Source organism: Molossus molossus, unplaced genomic scaffold, assembly GCF_014108415.1.
Source record: "Molossus molossus isolate mMolMol1 unplaced genomic scaffold, mMolMol1.p scaffold_m16_p_18, whole genome shotgun sequence".
In the NCBI taxonomy this organism is placed as follows: domain Eukaryota; kingdom Metazoa; phylum Chordata; class Mammalia; order Chiroptera; family Molossidae; genus Molossus; species Molossus molossus.
Window position 1 is genome coordinate 2,644,536 of NW_023425353.1, and position 19,966 is coordinate 2,664,501.

A 19,966-nucleotide genomic window follows, 5' to 3' on the forward strand; every position below is an offset into this window, starting at 1 on the left:
CTGTGATCTGCCTTTTGAACTGTTTTGTGGCTGATCAGTTCCACCTAATATGTCTCTTTATTCCTGCTATTGTAATACTCAGGCGACATGCTCTTCTGTTCATTTTTATAACCCTTAGATGCTTCTGCCTGTCATATTCTGGCGGTTTATCGGCAGCGTCTGGATTTGCTTTCAGACTTGAATGTCTATCAAGCTGCCGTTGCTTTGAATGTGAGATCAAAAGAAGATGAATTCCAGTAAGAAATTTCCTCCTATGAAGAAAAGACCGGGGCCTATGTAAACAGCCCACTGACGGTTCCCAGTGAGTTATTTCAGCCAAGTGTTAGCACCTGGGGTCAGTCCTGCACCGCCCAGGGGACAGCCACACAGTTGCTTCCGTGGCTCAGGCTGCCACACAGCAGTGCGTTTCAGGAGGAATGTGCTCTTCCTCCTCCCCTCCCCCTTTTCTTTTTCAGTGAATGTGGCTGTTCAGCTCTTCATCCTCCTTTTCGAGCTGACTTACTCTGCCTCCAACAGTTTTCTTTTCTTTACAGTATCTGTCCAGTTGCTCAGGTGACAGAGACAGGACTTTGTGGTCACTCTTTTGGGGCGGGGTCATGAGGGTTCGAGTAGGTGAGTGAGGCATCCAGAGGCACCGGTGGTTCGGTGGTGGCAGAGGACAGTAATGCAAAGGAGAAGCAAAGAAGCATCTCCCTGGGACTCGGGCCCTGCATTCTCTACAAATGGATGGGGCAGAATCCTCTACAGAGTGCAGAATCTGACTTCTTTCTTTCTGGTCTTTCTTTCTTGCATGCTGCCTGTGTAAATGTCACCACAAAAATATCTCAAACACGTTTACAGGTTTCCCAAACCCCTGCCAGTGTGTGTGCCTGAAGGAGCTGTTGGCCAGGGCTCCGTCCAGCCTGGCACTTGTGAGGCTGCGTGACCTGGGGGATGTGCATGTAGGGAGCACGGATGGATTTATGAGTGCGCGATGCAACTTTGAACATTACCTGCAAGCTCCAAAGGATCTTTCAAGTTCGAAAGTGAAGTTGCTTGAGGAATTCTTGTGGTTTCTTTGTCACCGAGGGAGCCGGCCCGCCGTGGAGCAGGCGTCCCTGCGGGGCCGCAAAGGGCACTGGCTGTGCAGTGCGTTTCGGTTCTGCCGAGCTGCGGCCACAGCACTTCCTGTTTATTCAAACATCTTCTGTACCCGCCGCCCGCCTCGCAGCAGCAGCAGCAGCAGCACCCTGCGCGGAGGAGACGGAGTCCCGGGCAGCCGCTCGCTGGCCGCTGCAGGTCCTCCGTAAGTGTCCGGCGAAGGGACCTTTTCTCTGCTTCAACTTTCCCCGGGGCTCTGCGGCTGCGGGACAGACGCCCTCGCTCGCAGGGCGGCAGGAGATGAGTCGACTTGTTTACTCTGCCTCCTCCTGTCTGCTCCCAGGCAGCGGGCTTGCAGAAGGGACTGTCTTCCGACTCCTCCTCGCTCTGGCTTCAAGTGTGTCTGGATGTCAGCAGCTCGCAGGCAGCGGGTGTCCTCGGGACAGTTTATAGGCTTGAATGTGGGCTGAACCTTTCTGCCCATCTGTGGCACTGTTGGCGTCGGTTCTCCCTTCCTGTCACCGCAGGGTGAGTGCAGTCCTGCCTGGCACAGCTGTCCTCTGCTGTCTGCTCGGGACGCCGTCATCAGTTATGAACCGCTCTTGATAATCTTTGTACCAATTTCATGCCAATAAAAGTCAGACTGCTGAGGCAGGCACGGTCATTATCTCCTCCCCTCCTGCCTGTAAACAGGGTGGGCTGCAGGAGGGGGAGCCCGCCCCGCTCCCCGCTCCCTGCTCCGCGAGGGCTGTTAACTCTGATGTGGGAGGCTCCCTCGGAGTTCTCCTGGTGGGTAATTAGGGAGCAGGGAGCCGGGGACCTGGGCCGGCTTCACCTCGGCTAGCGGTGTGTGACAACTGCTCTCTGTCCTTTCTGTTGAAACAAGTTTTTAACACAGAGTTTGACATTTTTTAAAGGGTTCCACCTTTTCCTGTCTGATGTTGCCCCTCTCGCCCCATCCCCCTCTCCCTCCCCCTCCCCCAACCCTGACCCCCAATGGCAGTATAATTGGCAAGCCAGGTGCTAAATTTTTTTAACTATGTACTGGCCAGGCTATAGGCAGGAAATGGAAAATTAGCTTTTTGGATCCTAAGGGAATTGTTATTACTCTGAACCTTGTTTGTTAGTCCACAGACTAAATAAAGATCCTTGCATTTTAATGTCTAAAACAGCGACTGTTAGAATAGAGAAGGTAGGTATGCTCTGTGTTGTCCAAACCTCTAACAGAAGAAACATTTAAATAAATAAAACACATGTGTGAGTGTGTGTTGCTGTTGCTATGCTGGGCTTTTTAATGTTCAGAAGTTGTACTTTGCAAGAAAAAAATTGTGTTTGCAACTGCCTGAGGACAATTAGATTAGCAGTAGGAATAATTGCAGGGAGGGTGGGAAGAGTGACCGAGTGTTTACTCAGATGTTCATGTAGGTGTGGGGCCAACAGTGCACCCTTTGCTTGTGTCTCCGTCTGCTCGATGACCACGAGGTCTCCCAGCTCGGAGTTCTGTTTTTTCTGGATGGCGTGTTTGATTATTTATCAGAAGGGGAAGGGAGTAGCTGAGGCAAATAAACATGTGACCCAGTTCTGTTTTGTTTTCCACTCAGAAAGCCATGTCCTTTAACAGATATAAAGAAAATAAGAAATGCATTGTTTTATGATAAAAGGAAATTAAATGTGTCATTTTGTTTTAAAAGCAAGTGAGTTAACCCTAGGAGGACCCTGAAGCCTTTTGCCTTCTTCGAATTTGCTTTTTTACCAAAAATTGGTCTATTGCCATGTGCGACTGTGTGATACAGGGTTTCCCAGGACTTGTTGTTCAATGGTTTGGCTTTCTGGATGCTTTGCTTAGTTATGCCTGCCTCAGTCATTCTGTTCTTGGTGTGTGTGTGTGTGAGAGAGAGAGAGAGATACAGTGATATTATTGGACAAATCAGTTTTGTTGAAGACAATATCCTGACTTTAGATCTAAACATGATTATCTCAGTTAAAAGAAAAGAGACCAGAATGTTTCCTTTATGTTCACAGTGTAATTTATTAGCTACTGACGTGTGCCCGTCTGTAAGGGTGGCTGGTGCTGCAGTGAGCAGTCACTTCAGATCTGTGCCCCTCGCCCATCTGCCTTTAACACCACGGAACGGACGTGATGAGCTTCAGGCTGTCATCTCAGATGCTGTCCTCTAGGACCTGAGGAAAGGCTCCAAGCTACGTGAAAAGTAGATTTTTAAAAAGCAAATTAAAATTTCACTATTTTTGTTTTAATCCTCAGGTGTAGGGTTTACAAGACTATAGATTTCTTGATCCATAGGCACACTGACATCATGCACACACGGCACATTCTTGATAACTGGAGCGTGGTTCTCTACAGACTCCCTCACATGCACCCCAAATATGATGGGCAAGCCCCGCACAGTGCCCGGCCCAGTCACACCGAGCCCTGTGAGTCACAGTGAGGGTCAGTTCCGTGGCCTGGGAACTGGGAGAAGTGCCCAGAGGGACAGCTCCTCGCTGGCTGGATGAGGGAGCGCCCAGCAGATGTGACACCTCCTCGCCCGGTCTCGCCTCGCGTGTGTGCCGGGGGCCTTGCTCACAGACGACAGACGTGGACATGGGGCCTTCCCGGCTCCTCCGTCGTCATCTTGGGTGACTCTCCAGAGGCAGTTCCGTGGGATCATCACACCTCGTACGTGTCCAGAGCCCTTTGTCTGTGCAAATCAAAGTGCCTGACTAACGCGACGCGCTCGGACTCACAGTCCCTGGGACATAGTAGGCTGTAAAGAGTGTCTCACTTCTGATGTGGGAAGGTTCCTGCTGTTAGATGGTGACAGTCTCTGGGTGTGTCTGTGCTCTCTGCCCACACCGGACCTGGGAGGGCTGTGTGCCTTGGGTGCTGGGAGCAGCCTTTTCCTGCGACACGTCGCCTGACCACGGGAGGCTCAGGGAAGTGTCTCCCCACAAAGACACGGGGCCGGGACAGAGTGCGTGGTGGTGGTCGTGTGCTGGGAAGGGGCTCAGCAAGGAGTGGCCATGCTTCCTTTCATCCATTTAGGGTCAAAATTAGGGGGTGTTTTTTTTAAGATATAGCACAGTCTGGAAATTCTGATGTTTATTTGGTCTCGTTTTAACTCAATATGATGTTGGCGATTCAACTTTCACGAAATCGAGTTAGTTTGTGCTTCGTAAAGAAGCCGACACCACGCGCTGTCCCCGCACCCGTGCACCCAGCCACTTACCGATCGCCTGCAGGCCGGTCCCGCCTCGAGGCTGCATCTGCCCGGTGTCACCGGAGAGTCCTGTCCTGCCCAACCCTGGGCTCTTTCCACGTTGTGACACGCAGTTTGCTGCCACGTCCGCTCCGCCACGTCCACAGCATCTCCAGAAGCCTCGAGAATGGCGTGGTCGTATTTAGGGTGTTGGACACACAACACTCAATATAGAAATCAGATTTGAAAAATCTCTATTCAACATGTGTTTTTAATTTTAAAAAGTAATTTTCAAAAGACCATAAATAATATTCCACGTTTGCTTAAGAAAAGTAAACATAGGTGATGATATTATACTTTCTTTTTTTTATTTCTATATTGATTTTTAGGGAGAGCGATAGAAACATCGATGAGAGAGAACATCGACTGGCCGCCTCCTGCATGCCCCCCACTGGGGATCAGGCCCACAACCTGGGCATGTGCCCTGACCCGGAATTGAACCTGTGACCTTTTGGTGCAGGGTTGACGCTCAACCACTGAGCCACACTGGCTAGGCAATATACTTAATTGCTTTTCTAATTCAGTTATGTATTTTCTTCTAACATTTGCTTAGTACTTTCATAATCAGTGCTCATTTATAAAGCGCTTTTAAACATCACTGAAGAAGCCCTGTTGTCTGTCAGGCCCTAGTCTGTGCCCATTTCATGTATTAATTATTATTTAGGAACTTTTATTTCTGCCTGTTCTCCCAGATGAAGAATCTGAGAGGTTCTGTAACTTGTCTAAGGCTACACAGTAGTGAGAGCTGGTGGGTGCTTATTCACCTCGAATCTGCTTCTGTAGAGATACGTTACTGTTTTTAAAGCAACCTTCCGTTTCTTTGGAATTGTTGATTCTCCCAAGGTCAGTAATTTCCCCCAATTCCCCAAGCATCCTTATTTCTTCATGCCTGGGGACTCAAGTTCCACCTTATGCTCAACTGTGGTTACTGGAAGTTCCGAAGGTCATTGTCACTGGATGAGCACCACTGCCTGCCTGATGGGCACAGCTGTGTTTGAATCCCCTTTTAGAAAAGTGTTTCTAAGTCTTTGGCCTGAGCAATTGAATTTGTTTTTCTTTTATGATATTCAGTATCTGTAATAAATATGTATATTTATATAAAGGATAAAATCTTCAAAAAGTTCACTCCAAAAATTACCTTTGATTATGGCTTAGATTATCTAAATATATTCTCCTAAATGATTCTAAATTTTTCTTTGAGCTCTGTCTTGTCATGCAAGTAGCTTCAGTTTTCTGTGAGTGGAAGAATGACAGACCCCTGGATTTGTGGATCCGTGGCCATTTTGGTGGTGCTATTCCTAAGTACAAGTGAAGGGACTCCAGCCCAGACTGGGGCCCATGGCTGTGTGAATGCCCCTTGACGTGGTACCCAGGCAAGTGTGCGGTGCGATCCCTGTGCCAGCCCTCCCTCCAGCAGGGGTCAGCATCAGTGTCACCAGCCACCCCAGCTCACTGTTGGCCAGAGCAGCCCTTTTTGCTGTCTTGCTCGAAGACAGCGGTCCAACAGGTGCGCAGTCACAATTTTTGAAATTTGCCTGACTATCTAGTCAGGGGCACTGACCTCTTCCCTGAAATTGTCAAATAAAAATGACAACAGCCAACACAACAATAGCTGTGCAATGTGATTGAGTCAGAATTATACCTACCTATATTTTGTCAGATTGGCCAAAAAAACAATACACTTTTGGTGTGCGGCAGAATTTTAGTAGTTTATGTGTCCATGAGATGAAAAGGTTGGAAATTTTAAGAGTCGAGGCCAGGCATTGCTCAGGGTTCGGGACGGTCGGAAGGTGTGCTGGGGTAAAAACCGGGACCCACGGTCAGTCACCTACCCCTCAGGTGCTTTCTGCACAGTGAACGTGGTCTGCCTCCGAGTCATCTGGGCTCAGAGGACGTTGTGGTCTTTCTCGCTGTCTCTGCAAAGAGGACACATGGTTTGAGATCACTGGGAAACAGATCTTCCCGCAAAGCTTATTTCTTATGTATGAGGCCATGTGTAATTGTAGTGATTGCTTCATTTCATACGTTATGATCATGAGCAGGTGCTGTGCTAAAGATTTTCCATGCATATCTCATATAATCCTTATTAGTTAACATATCTGTTCTTAGGGTTCCATATCTATGAACTGAGGGTAATACCTGAGGGAATTGTGAAAATTCAGTGACATGATGTGTCTATAGTGTTTAGTACTTGTCTGACGATAAACACTCAAATCTGCAATCCTTCTTATTTTCTGCATCCCCAGTGACCAGGGGCCAGAAGAGTTTTAAGAATACAGTTATTGCCCTGGCTGGTTTGGCTCAGCAGTGAGAGCGGCAACCTGTGGACTGAAGGGTCACAGGTTCGATTCCCAGCCCCGATCGGGTTTGTGCAGGAGGTAGTCAGTGTGTCTCTCTCACATTGATGTTTCTTTCTCTCTCCCCCTTCCACTCTCTCTAAAAATCAGTGGGAAAATATCCTCATCCTTGGGTGGAGGATTAATAATAATAATATTAAAAAAAAGAATACAGTTGTGTGTACGTGCAACTCGAAAGCACTGTGAATATTGCCTCACAGGTGCTCCAAGAGCAGGAGTCACTGGTGCTGCCGAGGGTGCGCAGAAAGGGGGGCCCGCAGAAAGGGGGCCCCGTGCACTGCCGTGGGAAGTAAACCGGTAAGTTTCCAGTATGGAAAGCAGTATGGAGATTTTTCAAAAAATTAAGACTTGAACAACCATATGACCCAGCAATTTAATTTCTGGGACTATAACTGAGGAGAAATAAATTACTATCCTGAAAATGTATCTGTCGTCTTGTTCATTGCCACATTATTCACGACAGCCAGGCCATGGCGCAGGCTGCGTGTCCGTCAGTAGGCGAGTGGGCGGACAACACGAGCCATGTCCATAAAATGAGATGTTACTCACGGGCCACAGGAAAGAATAAAACCCTGCTATTTGCAGCAACGTGGAGGGACCTGGAGGACATTGTACTTAGTGAAAGACGTCAGACAGAGATACGAGCACTGTACGAGCTCACTTATATGTGGAATCTGAAGGACTCAGATTCACAGAGACAGAACAGACTGGTGGTTGCCTGAGGTTAGGGATGGGAAAAATGGGGGAAGGTGGTCAAAAGCTACAAACTTCCAGTTACAAGATAAGTAAGTCTGAGAGATGTCATGTACAGCGTGGTGGCTGAAATGGACATGCTGTGTCTTGTATTTGAAAATTGCTAAAGAATAGATCTGAAAAGTTCTTTCTTATCATAAGAAAGAAACCGTCATTGTGTGAGGTGGTGGAGGTGGTAACCATTTTTTATGTAGTCACCTACAATGACTATAGTGTTGTATGTTAATTATATCTCAGTAAAATGGGGTGGAGGAGCGTCCAGAGGTCATTTCCAAACAACAAGTACAGGAACTGAGCACCCCACCCCAGCAAGCCGCTCGCAGTGTGGGGAGCGTGGGAGTGGACAGCAGGTGAGGACGCGGCCAGCACTCCTCCGGGACCTGCAGGCATGCCACTGGATGGGCAGGAACGGGTCCGCCGAGACGAGGGCAGGGCACAGACAGGTGCCCAGGTGCCCGTGCCTGCACTCGGGTCAGTTGGGCAGAGAAATCTGTGCTCTTCACTCAGCCTCTCCTTGTTTGCTTCAGGAAAAGCTCCTTTTGAAAAATCCTACCTTGGCTCAGGTGAACCAAGGAACAGAAGACTTTTCCCTGTTGAGGTCTGAAGAAGGGATAGGAGTCGGGGAAAGATGGTGACTGATGGTGACGACATCAGTGCCCATGGGTGCGGATGAGCGCATGGGCACCGAGGGGAAGCAGGCAGCGGGGCTCCCTCCAGCCTCCTGTGTGCCCGCCGGCGGTCACCATCACAGCGGAAGGCCGGGCGTGGCACTGCCCTTTGGGTCTGGGGTCATTAAGGAGCTGTGCTGCTTGAAGGAATTGGGTTATGAACAGTTCTTAGGGAAAGGTAGAATTCACTTTTTTAAATTATGTTTTTTCCTTTTCAAATATCTTCAGATAGAGTGGGAGGGGGAGAGAGAAAGGTGGGGGAGAGAGCGAGAAACATTGACATGAGAGGTCCACATCAACTGGCTGCCTCCCACATGACCCCGATGGGGGGAAGGGGCGAACCAACCTAGGTATGAGCCCTTGACCGGAATCGAACCCGAGACTCATTGGTCCGCAGGCTGACGCTCTAACCGCTGAGCCAAACTGGCCAGGGCTGCTTTTTCTTTTTGGGATACTTTTGCCATATAGAGATTATATATGTTTAAGGTTTACAACTTGGTGTTTCTGTTTTGTAAACATTGTGAGAAAGCTCGCCATGATCAAGCCGAGCCAGTGGTCATCACCTCTGCACAGCGCAGCAGATCTAGGGGAGATGTGCCCTGTGAGAGTGTCAGGCATGTAACACTAAGTAGCATCACCAGCGGTACATCAGGTCTCCAGGACGTGCTCATTCCCTCAGCTGAACCTTCATGCCCTTTGACCACGGCTCCAATCCCCCCCTCCCACCGCAACCTACAGTCTACTCTCTGCCCCTGAGTTCAGCGTTTTGGTAGTAAGTGAGACCCTGCCATGTGTGTCTCAGAAAGGTGGGATTTAAGTAGGGAAGCTCCTTGGAGGGCTCGTGAATGTGAGCAGAGAACAGGAGAGAACTGCAGACGCAGTCAGGGCTCCTGAGTCCTGAAAACGAGAAGATCTGGCTGAGAAGTCAGTCTGTGTGGGAAAGAGCAGATGAGTGAAGTCAGGTGAGATCCTGTGCAGCGGCCCCCTTCATCCCGGAGGCGCAGGCCACTTGCATCCCTGCTCTTGGCCACCAGGCTGTGTGTCTGCCCACTCTCAGCTGTAACTGGTCTAATCAGTGACCTCAGTAGAATGTGAGGATCAAGTTCTCAGGAGTCAGTGTTTGTTTAGTTTTGTTTTCCATGCTAACCACTCACTAGACTTGTGACCTTGGGCAAGTCACAGACTTCACAACCTTTTAGTTTTTTCATTTTAGGTCAGTATCATAAGCCCTGCCCTGCTTCCTGTAGAGTGTTGGGAAGAAGAAATAGAGCAGTAAGTGTAAAGCAACCAATTGGCTTAGTTCCCAGCACGTAGTGAACATTTCAACACGACGTTTTATTCCAGTGTCCCATGTACGGGGTATCACCCTACGCTTGCCCTCTGTCTCCAGATGGTTCCCATTTCTCAAATGGTTGCACAGATGTAATGTTTGCTGTTGTAGCATCTTCTCTGAGAAGTGTAAATTATTGGGAACATTTGTTTGTTCGTTCGTTTTTCTATCCTGGCTAACTTTGGCGGAGAGTGAGTAGGTACACATTTTAGATGATGAGTCTTACTTGGGTCCTTTCCCTCTTCCCATTTTTATTTCTGTCTTTTGTCTTTTATCTCTGCTGGGATGTTGCCTCTGAACTGGTTTTCACTCTTGCTTCTTTGCCCAAAATTTAGGCAGGAGAAGGAAAGTATTTTGTCAAGCAAAGCATTTGTAAGAGTCATTCCTCTTGGGGCATCCCGAGTGTCTCCGCCCGAAAGGGAAAGGAACGCCACGCATACCCGTTCAGCAGAAACTAGGTTCCGCGTACTAGTAACTTCGTAGGAAATGCTCCATTGTTTCGAGCATCGTTCTAGCCATAGTCTTCTGTAGGCTTCAACACTAGCCAGTCTCATTCTAAGATACAAAAAGACATGAGTCTGGATCATCCGCACTGAGCACCGCTGGGCTCCACCCTCTTAAAGGCGATTGCAGAAGAGCAAAGGGTCCCTTCCGGGAGCTCAGGTTCCCTTCGGTTCAGTTATCCAGGCATTTGACCCCTCATGTTTCTACTTCGGGAACTTGGAGAAGGACCAGGCCAATTTATTTATTTTTGGACACAATCTGGTCCTTCCTCAGCAGGGGGAAATGGGTTTGATGCACTCACTTGTAACATTTTCGGCGTTTTCTAATAAGCCTGATTTCTGCTTACCTCACCGCAGTGTTGATGCTGCCGGCAGTCCGAGCAAGCCAGGCTGGGATCTTGTCAACTCTCCTGAGCTAGACAGGCTCAGGCTTGGGCCTGCTGGATGGAGTCCCTCCAACGGCAACTCAGTGCCAGAGCCCGGGGGGTGACTCAGTGCCTGGACTGGCTCCGGCATGACGCGGCCGACCAGGGCCAGCGAGCAGCTGCAGGGCCTGTGTTCACAGGTGGACGGCAGGACAGTGCTGGTGGGTGTTTCCCTCTTAGGAGATACTTCAAACAGACTTCCTGAGTGCTCAGAGTCATTAAACTTACTTCAACTGATTTTGAAAAAAAATCAGATATCCTTTTTCGTTTTGTCTCATGAAAATTCCCAACCTTCACCTTCTTTGATAGGAAGTGTTCTCTACATGGATACTTCATTTTAAATGGTTATTCATAATCGCAAATGGATATGGGGTTGGCTGACCCCCTTCAGAGTCCCAGGCTGGTGTAGCGCTGGGACCTGCAGCCGAATGCCTCCTGGTGTCTGTGAGCCTGCCCTGCGGTCAGTGCGGGCTGGCACGGGGACCCGCAGCACCGGGCGGCCGCACACTTCTACCCTCCTTCACCCGCTTCTTCTGAAAAAGGGAAATATGTCCTCGGTCACCTTTCTCCCAGTACGCCCTCCTCGGTTGCCCACATTGCAAACAGCACACACAGCTTCCAGCCTTCCTGTCCTCAGGTCTTTCCATTATTTATTAAATTTTAAAGTGAAATAAAAGTGAGGAATGTCACAGCAGTGCTACCCTCCCCCCCGCTCCAGCCATGTGCAGCATAAAACCATGTTGGTCAGGATTCGGTCAAGCTGACGTTGGCGCTGGACCCAGAGGCGCAAGGCTGCTGCGGGTGATCAGGAATGTGCAGGACGCAAGGGTGCTGTGCTGTGGCCTCGTCCCTCCTCACCTCCACACCGGCTGGCGCTGCCCTGGCCGTGTCTCCCCCTGCAGTTTGGGCAGAGACAATAGGGCTCTTGGACTTTTTCATTTCCTGTCCCTTTTTATTTTAATTCGAACACATAATGTTGGCATGCCATCAGAGTGGGTTGTCTCTGCTCCAGTTCTCACCGTGTCAGGCCAGATACTGTCTCATAATCTGTATGCAAAGACTGGAACATTCTGAGAAATCCACACATTATGGAATGCCCTCCGAGTACAGTGTACTTTCTCCGGTTGTTGGAACTCTTAGGATGGCCGATGCGGCACAAAACCTTCCCTGCTGGGTCACTGCTTTAAATCCAGTGTCCCTGAGGCTTTGCTCTCTCCTCACCTGCTTCTGGGGGTTGACCGAGGGAATCAGCCACCAGTGAGTGCTCGTATTATACCCATATGTGCAGTAGCACAGACCACACCAAGCAGTCACTGGTAACGTCTCTCTGAAGGTTTTTGATGCTTGTTACTCCCCCATAACTTTAATATATTTAATAGGGAAAATACTTTGTTTTACTTATGACACTAATAATGTGACTTGATCTGCTATAGTACTTTCTTTGTGCATTTAATATTTTCACCATCACTAGAATTGGAATCTCTCCTTGGATATCTAATATTTTCACAATCACAAGAATCCCTCTATCAAATTAGCTCACTTTCTCATTTTCCCATGATAACCAAGTGCACGCTCTCTCTCTCTATCTGTCTCTCTCTCTCTCTCTCTCTCTCTCTCTGTGTATATATACATATATATATGAGTGATATTTACATAACCGTGTGTTTGCATTCTTGTTGGAGCACTCACTGCCTTGGAATGCTGTTGGTTCTGTAAGGACATATTTCGCCCTATCCGGCACTGTAATTCCTTCTTTTAAAGTGACCCACACGTCTTCTTTTCATCCTGCACTGAAGTGATTACTTTGGCGTCTCAAGCAAGGTCTTGCTAGAGAGTGATCGACAGATCGTGTTAAGTAATGAGGACGTGTGTTGAGGTGGTTGTTCGTAGCCAGGTTGCACCGTGATAGCACATTAGTTCAGAGGGAAAAGGTACTGCAGAGGGGCTCTAGGTGTACGTAGAGGGCGAGAAATAGAAGAGAGCATGCCTTCTTCCCTCCTCAGCTTCTCCTGCCGCTTTGTACTGCTAGCTTTCCTCCCACCCCCTCATGCACAGTGACTGCTGATCAGTCTGTGAAATGATCTGAGAACCAGGTTTGATCTCGAGGGTGGGAGAGTCTAGGGGAAGAAACAAGAGGAAGCGTGGCTGACTCAGAGCAGCCTGCGCAGCTGGAAGCGGGACAAGCCCTTAGGAGAGAGGAAGTAACCACCCTTCTCAGCTGGCCAATGGCACATGCCGTCTTTATTCCGAGGGTGTCCAGGACTCGCACCAACCGAGGAGGCTCACTCCGAACTGCTATACGTGATCTGTGGAAAGACTCACACTCAGAGTTTGCAACCAGTTTGAAATCGTTTCAGATGCAAGAACGCATGGATGTTACTTTGTTTTTGTATCTCAGTTCCTTTTCAGAAAATCAAAATTAGTTTGAGCTGTAAGAACAGCTCATGAGTAATGTCCGTGCATCTTAGCTAAGTTCCGAAATTCTTTTGGGCAACTGATTGCAAGCCTTGTTTACGTACAGTTGTGTCCAGCGGTGTTTGGGAGGATCTCAGAGGACAGCGAGTAACCGAAGTCAGGGGTTGGCAAACAGAGAAATTTGAATTCCATATAATCTTAACATGTCATAAAAATGTTTTTCCTTTTATTATTTTCCCAACTATTTAAATCAGTAAAAACCATTCTTACCTCAAGAGCTGAACAAAACCAGGTCATAGGTTGGATTTGGTGCACGGACTCTGGACTACTGACCCGTGACCTAAAACATTGCAGTTAGTCAGTCTGTGAAGACCTCCTGGTGTCAGTGCTAACCTGAGACCTCATCACCACGTCTGTTCTGAAAATCGTATGAAAGTGTTCTCTACTGGCTTACTTTATGTATGTCTACATGTTTATTCAAACCATATTTTATGTCAACTTGTTGATGTTTCTTAAAATATGGTAAACATGTTTTTTAACATCGGCTACCTTGAAAAACATGCTAAACTTAGGGATCTCAGCCCTTAATATATAAGCACCTGCCATGAACTTGAGATGTAAATAGCTCAAAAGTTGTAAGCATGCTTATTTAAAATATAATTTGTAAACAACAGATGGTACTTATTTGCTGGGAAAGGGAAGGCCTGTTAAGAAGAAAGTAACCTTGGACCAATGGGGTGGAAGGTGTCGGAAGTGCCCAGGTCCTCAGTCAGCAGGAAAGCCCAGCTGCCCAGCCAGCAGCGAGGCACACTCTCCCCGACCCTTGGGGCTCAGTGCCAGCTGCTGCTGCCCATGAGGTGCTGCCCGGAAGGTGACTCCAGCCCTTTGTGCAGTCGGGGTGGGGACGACAGGCCGGGCAGAGAGGGAGCTGGCCTGCCTTCTGCCCTGGCCTCTGTTAGCTGGCAGGAGCCATTTATTTCAGCTTATTGAAGGAAAATCAATGTGACCATGTGCAGCCCAGCTCTAAGTGCTTGGTTTTATCAGTCACCTCCCTCTGTGCTGTCCTTGGGCTGTGTCTTCACTGTAACCCGAGCCCAGCACTCAAGCCTCCAGGCCCACAGTGCCGAGCACCTGTCACGTGTGTTACGAAGGAAGTGTTGACTCAGCCCACCAGGAACTGCCACCTAGAGTGGAAGATCGCCAGAGGTGGGGGACGGTTTGTTATTTACATTAGCAGTTGCTCTGGAACGTGACTCAGGTTGACCCTGGCTTCCTAAAGGAGAAGAGTTCTCACTCATACCCTTTCTATCCGCTGCTCTCTCTCCCTTCCTCTCTCACACACACACATGTCCACACACCTCGTCAGTCTAAATACAAAGGATCTCATTTGATCTTCAAGCAGGACATCATTTTATTTATTTATTTATTTATTTTTCCTGTAATGATTTTTAGACATAGAGAAAGGGAGCGGGAGAGGGAGAGAGAGATGGAAACATCAATGAGAGAGGACATCGATTGGCTGCCTCCTGCACGCCCCCCGCTGGGGATTGGGCCCACAACCTGGGCATGTGTCCTGACTGGGAATCGAACCTGAGGCCTCTTGATGCAGGGTCGACGCTCAACCACTGAGCCACCTGCTGGGCAGGACGTCATTTTATGTATACACCAATGTCAGGTGTCGAACAGTATAATTTAGCCTCTGCATACACTGCTAACTGATAGCCCTCAAAGTCTTGTTATCATCTGTCTCATGCAATTGACCCTCTTCACCACCATTGGAGTATCTTAGGGGTCCTTTCTCCAGTTGTTGCTCAGATCCGGTTATGAAAATGAGGCTAGTCTAGCCTCACTCCTCGGTTGTATTGGAACTGGTCTCTGGTGTTCAGGGAGAGTCTGAGATGGAAGACTTGAATCTGGCTGGATGCAGAGGTGGAAATAGCTGTCAGGTGAGCTGGACAGGAAGCACAGCGCACTGCTGTGCACAGGTCCCTGGTGCAGTTTCCACTGACCAGCAGTGACCATGACGTAACCTTCAGACAGTGAACACCACAGATGGTGAACACCGTACATTCGTACAGTGGCGCGTGAACAAGTAGTCTTGCACACTGAGGACTTGTTTCTCCTGTGTTAGGTGAATATTTACCATTTAGATTACAGTGATTACTGTCTCGTAGACATCCGAAAGGCAACGCCCTCGAGTGGTCGATGTCGCTCCCTCTGGGCCCCCCGTGGTCAGGCCCGGGAGTGTTGGGGCAGCTCTGATGGGGACTCGCTGGTGCCCCGTCCGCCCAAGCACTGGAGGTCGCTTTACCTGCTCGCCTTCATTTTGAGGAGAAATCTGGACGCCAACTTGTGCATCTTCATCTCGTGTCTTCTCTCTTCAGTGCTTTGACTGAAATTCCTCTCACGTCTCTTCAGGTCCCCAAACCTTCTCCCTGGCTGCCTCCAGCAGGAAACGCGGGGCGCGGCGGGCTTGTGGTGGGGCCTGGGAGGCGTTGCCCTCATCCAGGACCGTGTCCTTCACAGCGGCAGTCGCTGCAGGCCCGGAGCTGGCGGGGAGCTGGCGGGGAGCCGTCAGCGAGCCCCTGGGGAACCTCAGGCCTCATCTGCCAGGTGCGAGTGCGAGAACTGCCCCGAGAACCATCTTCCCCTGCGCGTCCTTTGCAAAAAGACACTTGATGTCGTCCCTTTGGCTGAAATGAGCAAGTTGATGGTGTCGGTTCTCAGAGACTTGGTGTTAAACAGAGTGCCTGTTTTCCCTGTATCTGGTGCGACCAGGCGGGTTATTTTAACAGAGTCATAGCCACGTGGCGTCACCGTTCCTCTGCTGTTTCTGTGGGGTGGACATGCCCTCCTGCTGTCCCCACCGTGGCTTTCCACGGTCGTCTCCATCCCTCTGTTCCTTCCTGACTGGCAGCCAGACTCCCCTGCCGACCAGCCAGGTCTCTGGGAACGCCGAGGGCCGCACTTAAAATATGTAGCAGGTCCCTTCCCTGCGCTCAGAGCCAGGAGCCTCCCAGGGGCCACCGAGGGACGCGTGCACAGGACAGGCTCTGCCCTGCAGGTACCGTGCACGGGGACTGTTCCTCTCATGTGATATAAATGAAATCTTCATTCTGCCCACTTTTACACCTACACATGTACTGAGCGTCTCCAGGGAGACAGGAAGCCGGGAGTCCAGAGATGGTGAATTCTCCTTGGAGATGGCAGGCTGGAGTTTCAGGCTTCCGAGCTCCCTGCAGAAGCTCCCTTCCCCAAGGCTCCCTCCAGCATGCCCCCTTCCGGACGAGGTAGCCTGTAAGTTCCTCTAAGGGCTGCCTGGGTGAGTTCAGTAGGCAGAGCCTCCTGGGGCCGGAGGGTGGGTGTGGTGTGGAGGCGGGACAGGCGGGTCCATCCTTCCCAAGATCTTTCTTTGTCACCCACTTGTCATCTGTGCTGCTCTCCCGTGGCCTCCCTGTGCCTCGTAGACTCAAAGGCACCACTCAGCCTCACAAAGTGCCTTAATGTCCTCGTTACACGACTGTGGTTACGAGCTTAACTTAGTGAGATGGTCCTTTCAGGAGAAGCACTACTTTTGCCTACTCAGCAACTTCCTGTGTCTGCTCATGGGCACTAACCCCCCAAAGCACTCTCTCCCTCTCCGGGGCTCCAGGCCACCTCCTTCTCCTGCCCACCGTGTCCCTGGGAGCTTTCTTAAAACGAAAACATCATGTTCTCATTGAAGTCCATTACGCACATTTTCTAAGACTGGTTCCAGATCCTTTCAAGGGATGACCACATACCTCTGTGTGCGCATCTTCAGACACAGAATGAGTTACCACGTAGACATTCCTGGTGGTGAAATCACCAAGAGCTCTCGCTTGTCTCTAAACTCTGAGCATATCATGTAATGAGGATGCTTGACACATCTTCCGTGTGCATGTTCATGGTTCTCAGCTGAATGGATGCGATTTCCAGCACAGTGTCTGCACACTCTGGCTGTCTGTGCCTGGTCCTGCCACTCTCCTTGGAAGGCTGTGGCTTCTAGTAAATTCTTTGACAGCAGATGTCCCCGTGAAGGTTTATTAGTGGCACATTTTTTCCTTTTTATTTGAATGTTTTTAAAAGATTGGTCATAATGTACAGGGAATATGGTCAATAATATTGTAATAACTTTGTACAGGGACAGATGGTGACTAGACATATTGTAGCGATCACAGTGTAAGGTTTATAAATGTAGAAGCATGGTGGTGTACGCCTGAAACTAATATGCTATTGTATGTCAACTATACTTTAATTAAAAACAGAAAAGATAGGCAGTCGCACTTTCTGCACTTTGGGGGACTCTCCTGTTGCCTTTTGCTTTATTTGCAATTCGTATCACCCCTTCAGTGCTGCCTTTAAGTGAAAACCCTCTATGGCATGAGCTAGGACAAACCATTTGCAGTTAGATGTGACCAGTGTTGCTCACAGGAGGTCAAATTTGAAAAATTCTTCCCTTACATAGTCCACCGAGGTCCCCATTGGTACAGCTCCTCTGTTTTGTCCTCCTTCCCAAGTAACTCTATCCACATTGCCTGCGCCACTCAACTCCTCTCTTCCGGGCTCGGGTGCGGTGAAAAGCACCCCTTTCGACTTGAGTTCCCATGTCCCCAGAAGTGGAGGAGGGCGGAGGTGCCTCTGAAAAGAGCCCCCCTGCCTTCTAAGGCGCCCCCAGCTGCTCCGTGCCATCCTTCCTCAGAGTCTGCTCCTTCAGGATCCAGATTTTCTGTTTGATTTTGGTAGCATAAAGCGTCTGCTTAGATGGATCGCTAAACCTAAAGTACTGTGTATGAGACTGACTAAATCTAAGAAAGTGGAAACAAATTCTAGAAACGTTTCCAGAGCAGACTGGTGGAAAGTTTCGTTCGCTGTTTCATTGCCTGGAATTGGGCATCAGAATCCAGTCCTCAGTGCCCTCCCTGGCCCTGCTGTGAGGCAGCTCTGACCCTGTGGTAACCGCTCCGTCCTCCTTGTCTTCCCCAGGCTCTCCAAGTGGCCAGACAGCTCCTTCTCCAGCAGCAGCAGCAGCAGCAGCAGCAGCAGCAGCAGCAGCAGCAGCAGCAAGTCAGTGGGTTAAAATCTCCCAAGAGGAATGACAAACAACCAGCCCTTCAGGTAACACTTCTTTTCTTCTTAATCCTCACCCAAGGACATGCTCACTGATTTTTAAAGAGAAGGCAAGGGACAGAGAGAAACATTGGTGTGAGAAATGTTTCGCACACACCCCAACTGGGGTTCGAACCTGCAACCTTTTGGTGCACAGGCCGATGCTCCAACCCACTGAGCCACCCGGCTAGGGCCTGGTAACAGTTCTTTTAAAAATAAATGACGTACACACTTGGGACAGCTAAGAAGTGGATTGTGGTGAGAATTGCAAATCATGTAGGAGGACCTTCCGCAGAGGTGCCTTGAATCTACCAGCAGAGAATGACGTTTTAGGAAAAATGTGTTGTTGGGAGTGAGATCTGCTAACTAGTCAGGGTACTAGGAGGATGAGTGTGGGTTGCTTACGAGGGCAGCTAACCACTGAGGAGAAGTTTCCAGTGCTCAGACCTGTCGCCACAGTCTCTGTTGGTGGGTCTGAACCAGCTGTCATGATAGGACACGCACAAACCTTGCTTCAGGGCGGGGGGGCGGTTTTGCCCCAGGGACAGTGGGCGGTGTCTGCAGGCACCCCACAACTTGGGGAGTGCGCACTGATGCGTCTGACATCTGACAGTCCAGCACGCGGAGGCCAGGGGCCCTGCAGGCAACACATTGCCCCACAGCTCAGCTGCTCCCCCAAAGCGTCAGCAGTGTCACGAACTGTGACTGGGACCAGAGAGGGTGGGGCCTTTTTAATACGACCTGTCGTGAATGCGACACACACTCTTCAGGGAATGCTTTTAGTATTTTCTGAATTATTAATAAAAAATGATGAGCAATTCTTAGGTCAAGATACCAAGAAGTATTGTTTTAGTAACTTCTCCTTTCAGGCACAATGTGGACAAGGATTCACAGGGTAGAAAAAGGAGTGAGCTTATACAAATCTAATTTTGATTTTCTATCAGAGTAGAAAACTTGAATAGAAAATTTCAAAGAACCTCGCCCCAGGGTTCTCATGCTCACATCCAGGAGGGGTGCCTGCAGGTTCTAGGTGGCTCGACTATCATAGCCGAGGGCGGGCGGCCCCGACTCGGAGCCTCATGTGAGTTTCTCGCACTGGACATTTTGGAACAGAATTTGTAACCGCTGCTGATGGGCATAGCTCGGTGCTAATTAATGTGAGCATGAGGCTAACCCCAATTCTACACTGTGCCGGCTGTTCTCAGATCGGAGTAAGCCAACCATTTGCACTGTCTGCAAAGAGCACACTGGCGGGGGCAGCGGGTCTCGCTCTGCGCCCGCAGGGAGCCCTCCAGGCAGAGGGGAGCCCAGCGCTTAGTAACTCCTTCCTGGGATGGTTCCGAGCGCATCGCTTGCCGGCACGTCCACAAACACTTGTTTGGTAGACCACCATGGACCCACGTGCTTCTAATGTTTGCAAGTGCTGGGGACGTTTTAATGAGGTGCGGTGCCGGCGAGGTCCCTGTCAGGTGCTCTGAGGGAGCTTTGCTGTGCACATGTCTTAAGAACAGCTCTGGAGGATGAAATATGACTGTGCTGACCTTTCAGCTGTGAGCTTATTTGTCAGGATTCAAATAAGTTGAAAGGATCAAACTGAACAGTTTCCGTAGTCAGACTGGGAATTGTGTTTCAGGGGTCAGCAGCGGAGGCCACACTGCAGATTCCAGAACACAGCCCATTGTTGGTACATATTAAAGTGCTGGGGCATCTCCTGCAGACAGAGATACAATTAAAATTCTAATTTATTCATGTATACAGGAGCTGCCCAGCCTGTCACTCCGTGGTTCCAAGGACTGGCCATTCTTTTTGTCTCCCTCTGGGAGCTTCCGTAGCCTTAAAAGTACTGGGAGTCCTCTTGGCTTTATCAGACCTCAAGCGTATTGGAAAATGACAATATATTAATGGGGGGTGGAAATTTTACAGAAAGAAGAGCTGTGGTTAGAGATTTGAAAAAACAGTACACACATGTACAGTCTGACTGATGCACTGCTCTCCAGGATTGAATATCGTCTGTAATTTTTATACTAGACTTATTTTTCCTCATACTTGCT

The 19,966-nt window shown here is 49.4% G+C and overlaps 1 protein-coding gene across 2 annotated transcripts in view; it reads left to right on the top strand.

The window, feature by feature from the left end:
- The first annotated feature begins 1,230 nt into the window (after positions 1–1,230).
- The window catches only part of FOXP1 (forkhead box P1), a 159,379-nt gene continuing 140,643 nt past the window's right edge, over positions 1,231–19,966 (top strand). Inside the window, exons 1-2 of one of the 2 annotated variants that reach the window (XM_036266552.1) lie at positions 1,231–1,608; positions 17,793–17,924. In XM_036266552.1, coding sequence (XP_036122445.1) covers positions 1,540–1,608; positions 17,793–17,924 — 201 coding nt within the window. In that variant the 5' untranslated portion in view covers positions 1,231–1,539. The remainder of the gene's footprint in view (positions 1,609–17,792; positions 17,925–19,966) is intronic. The other variant, XM_036266554.1, reaches the window with a different exon arrangement.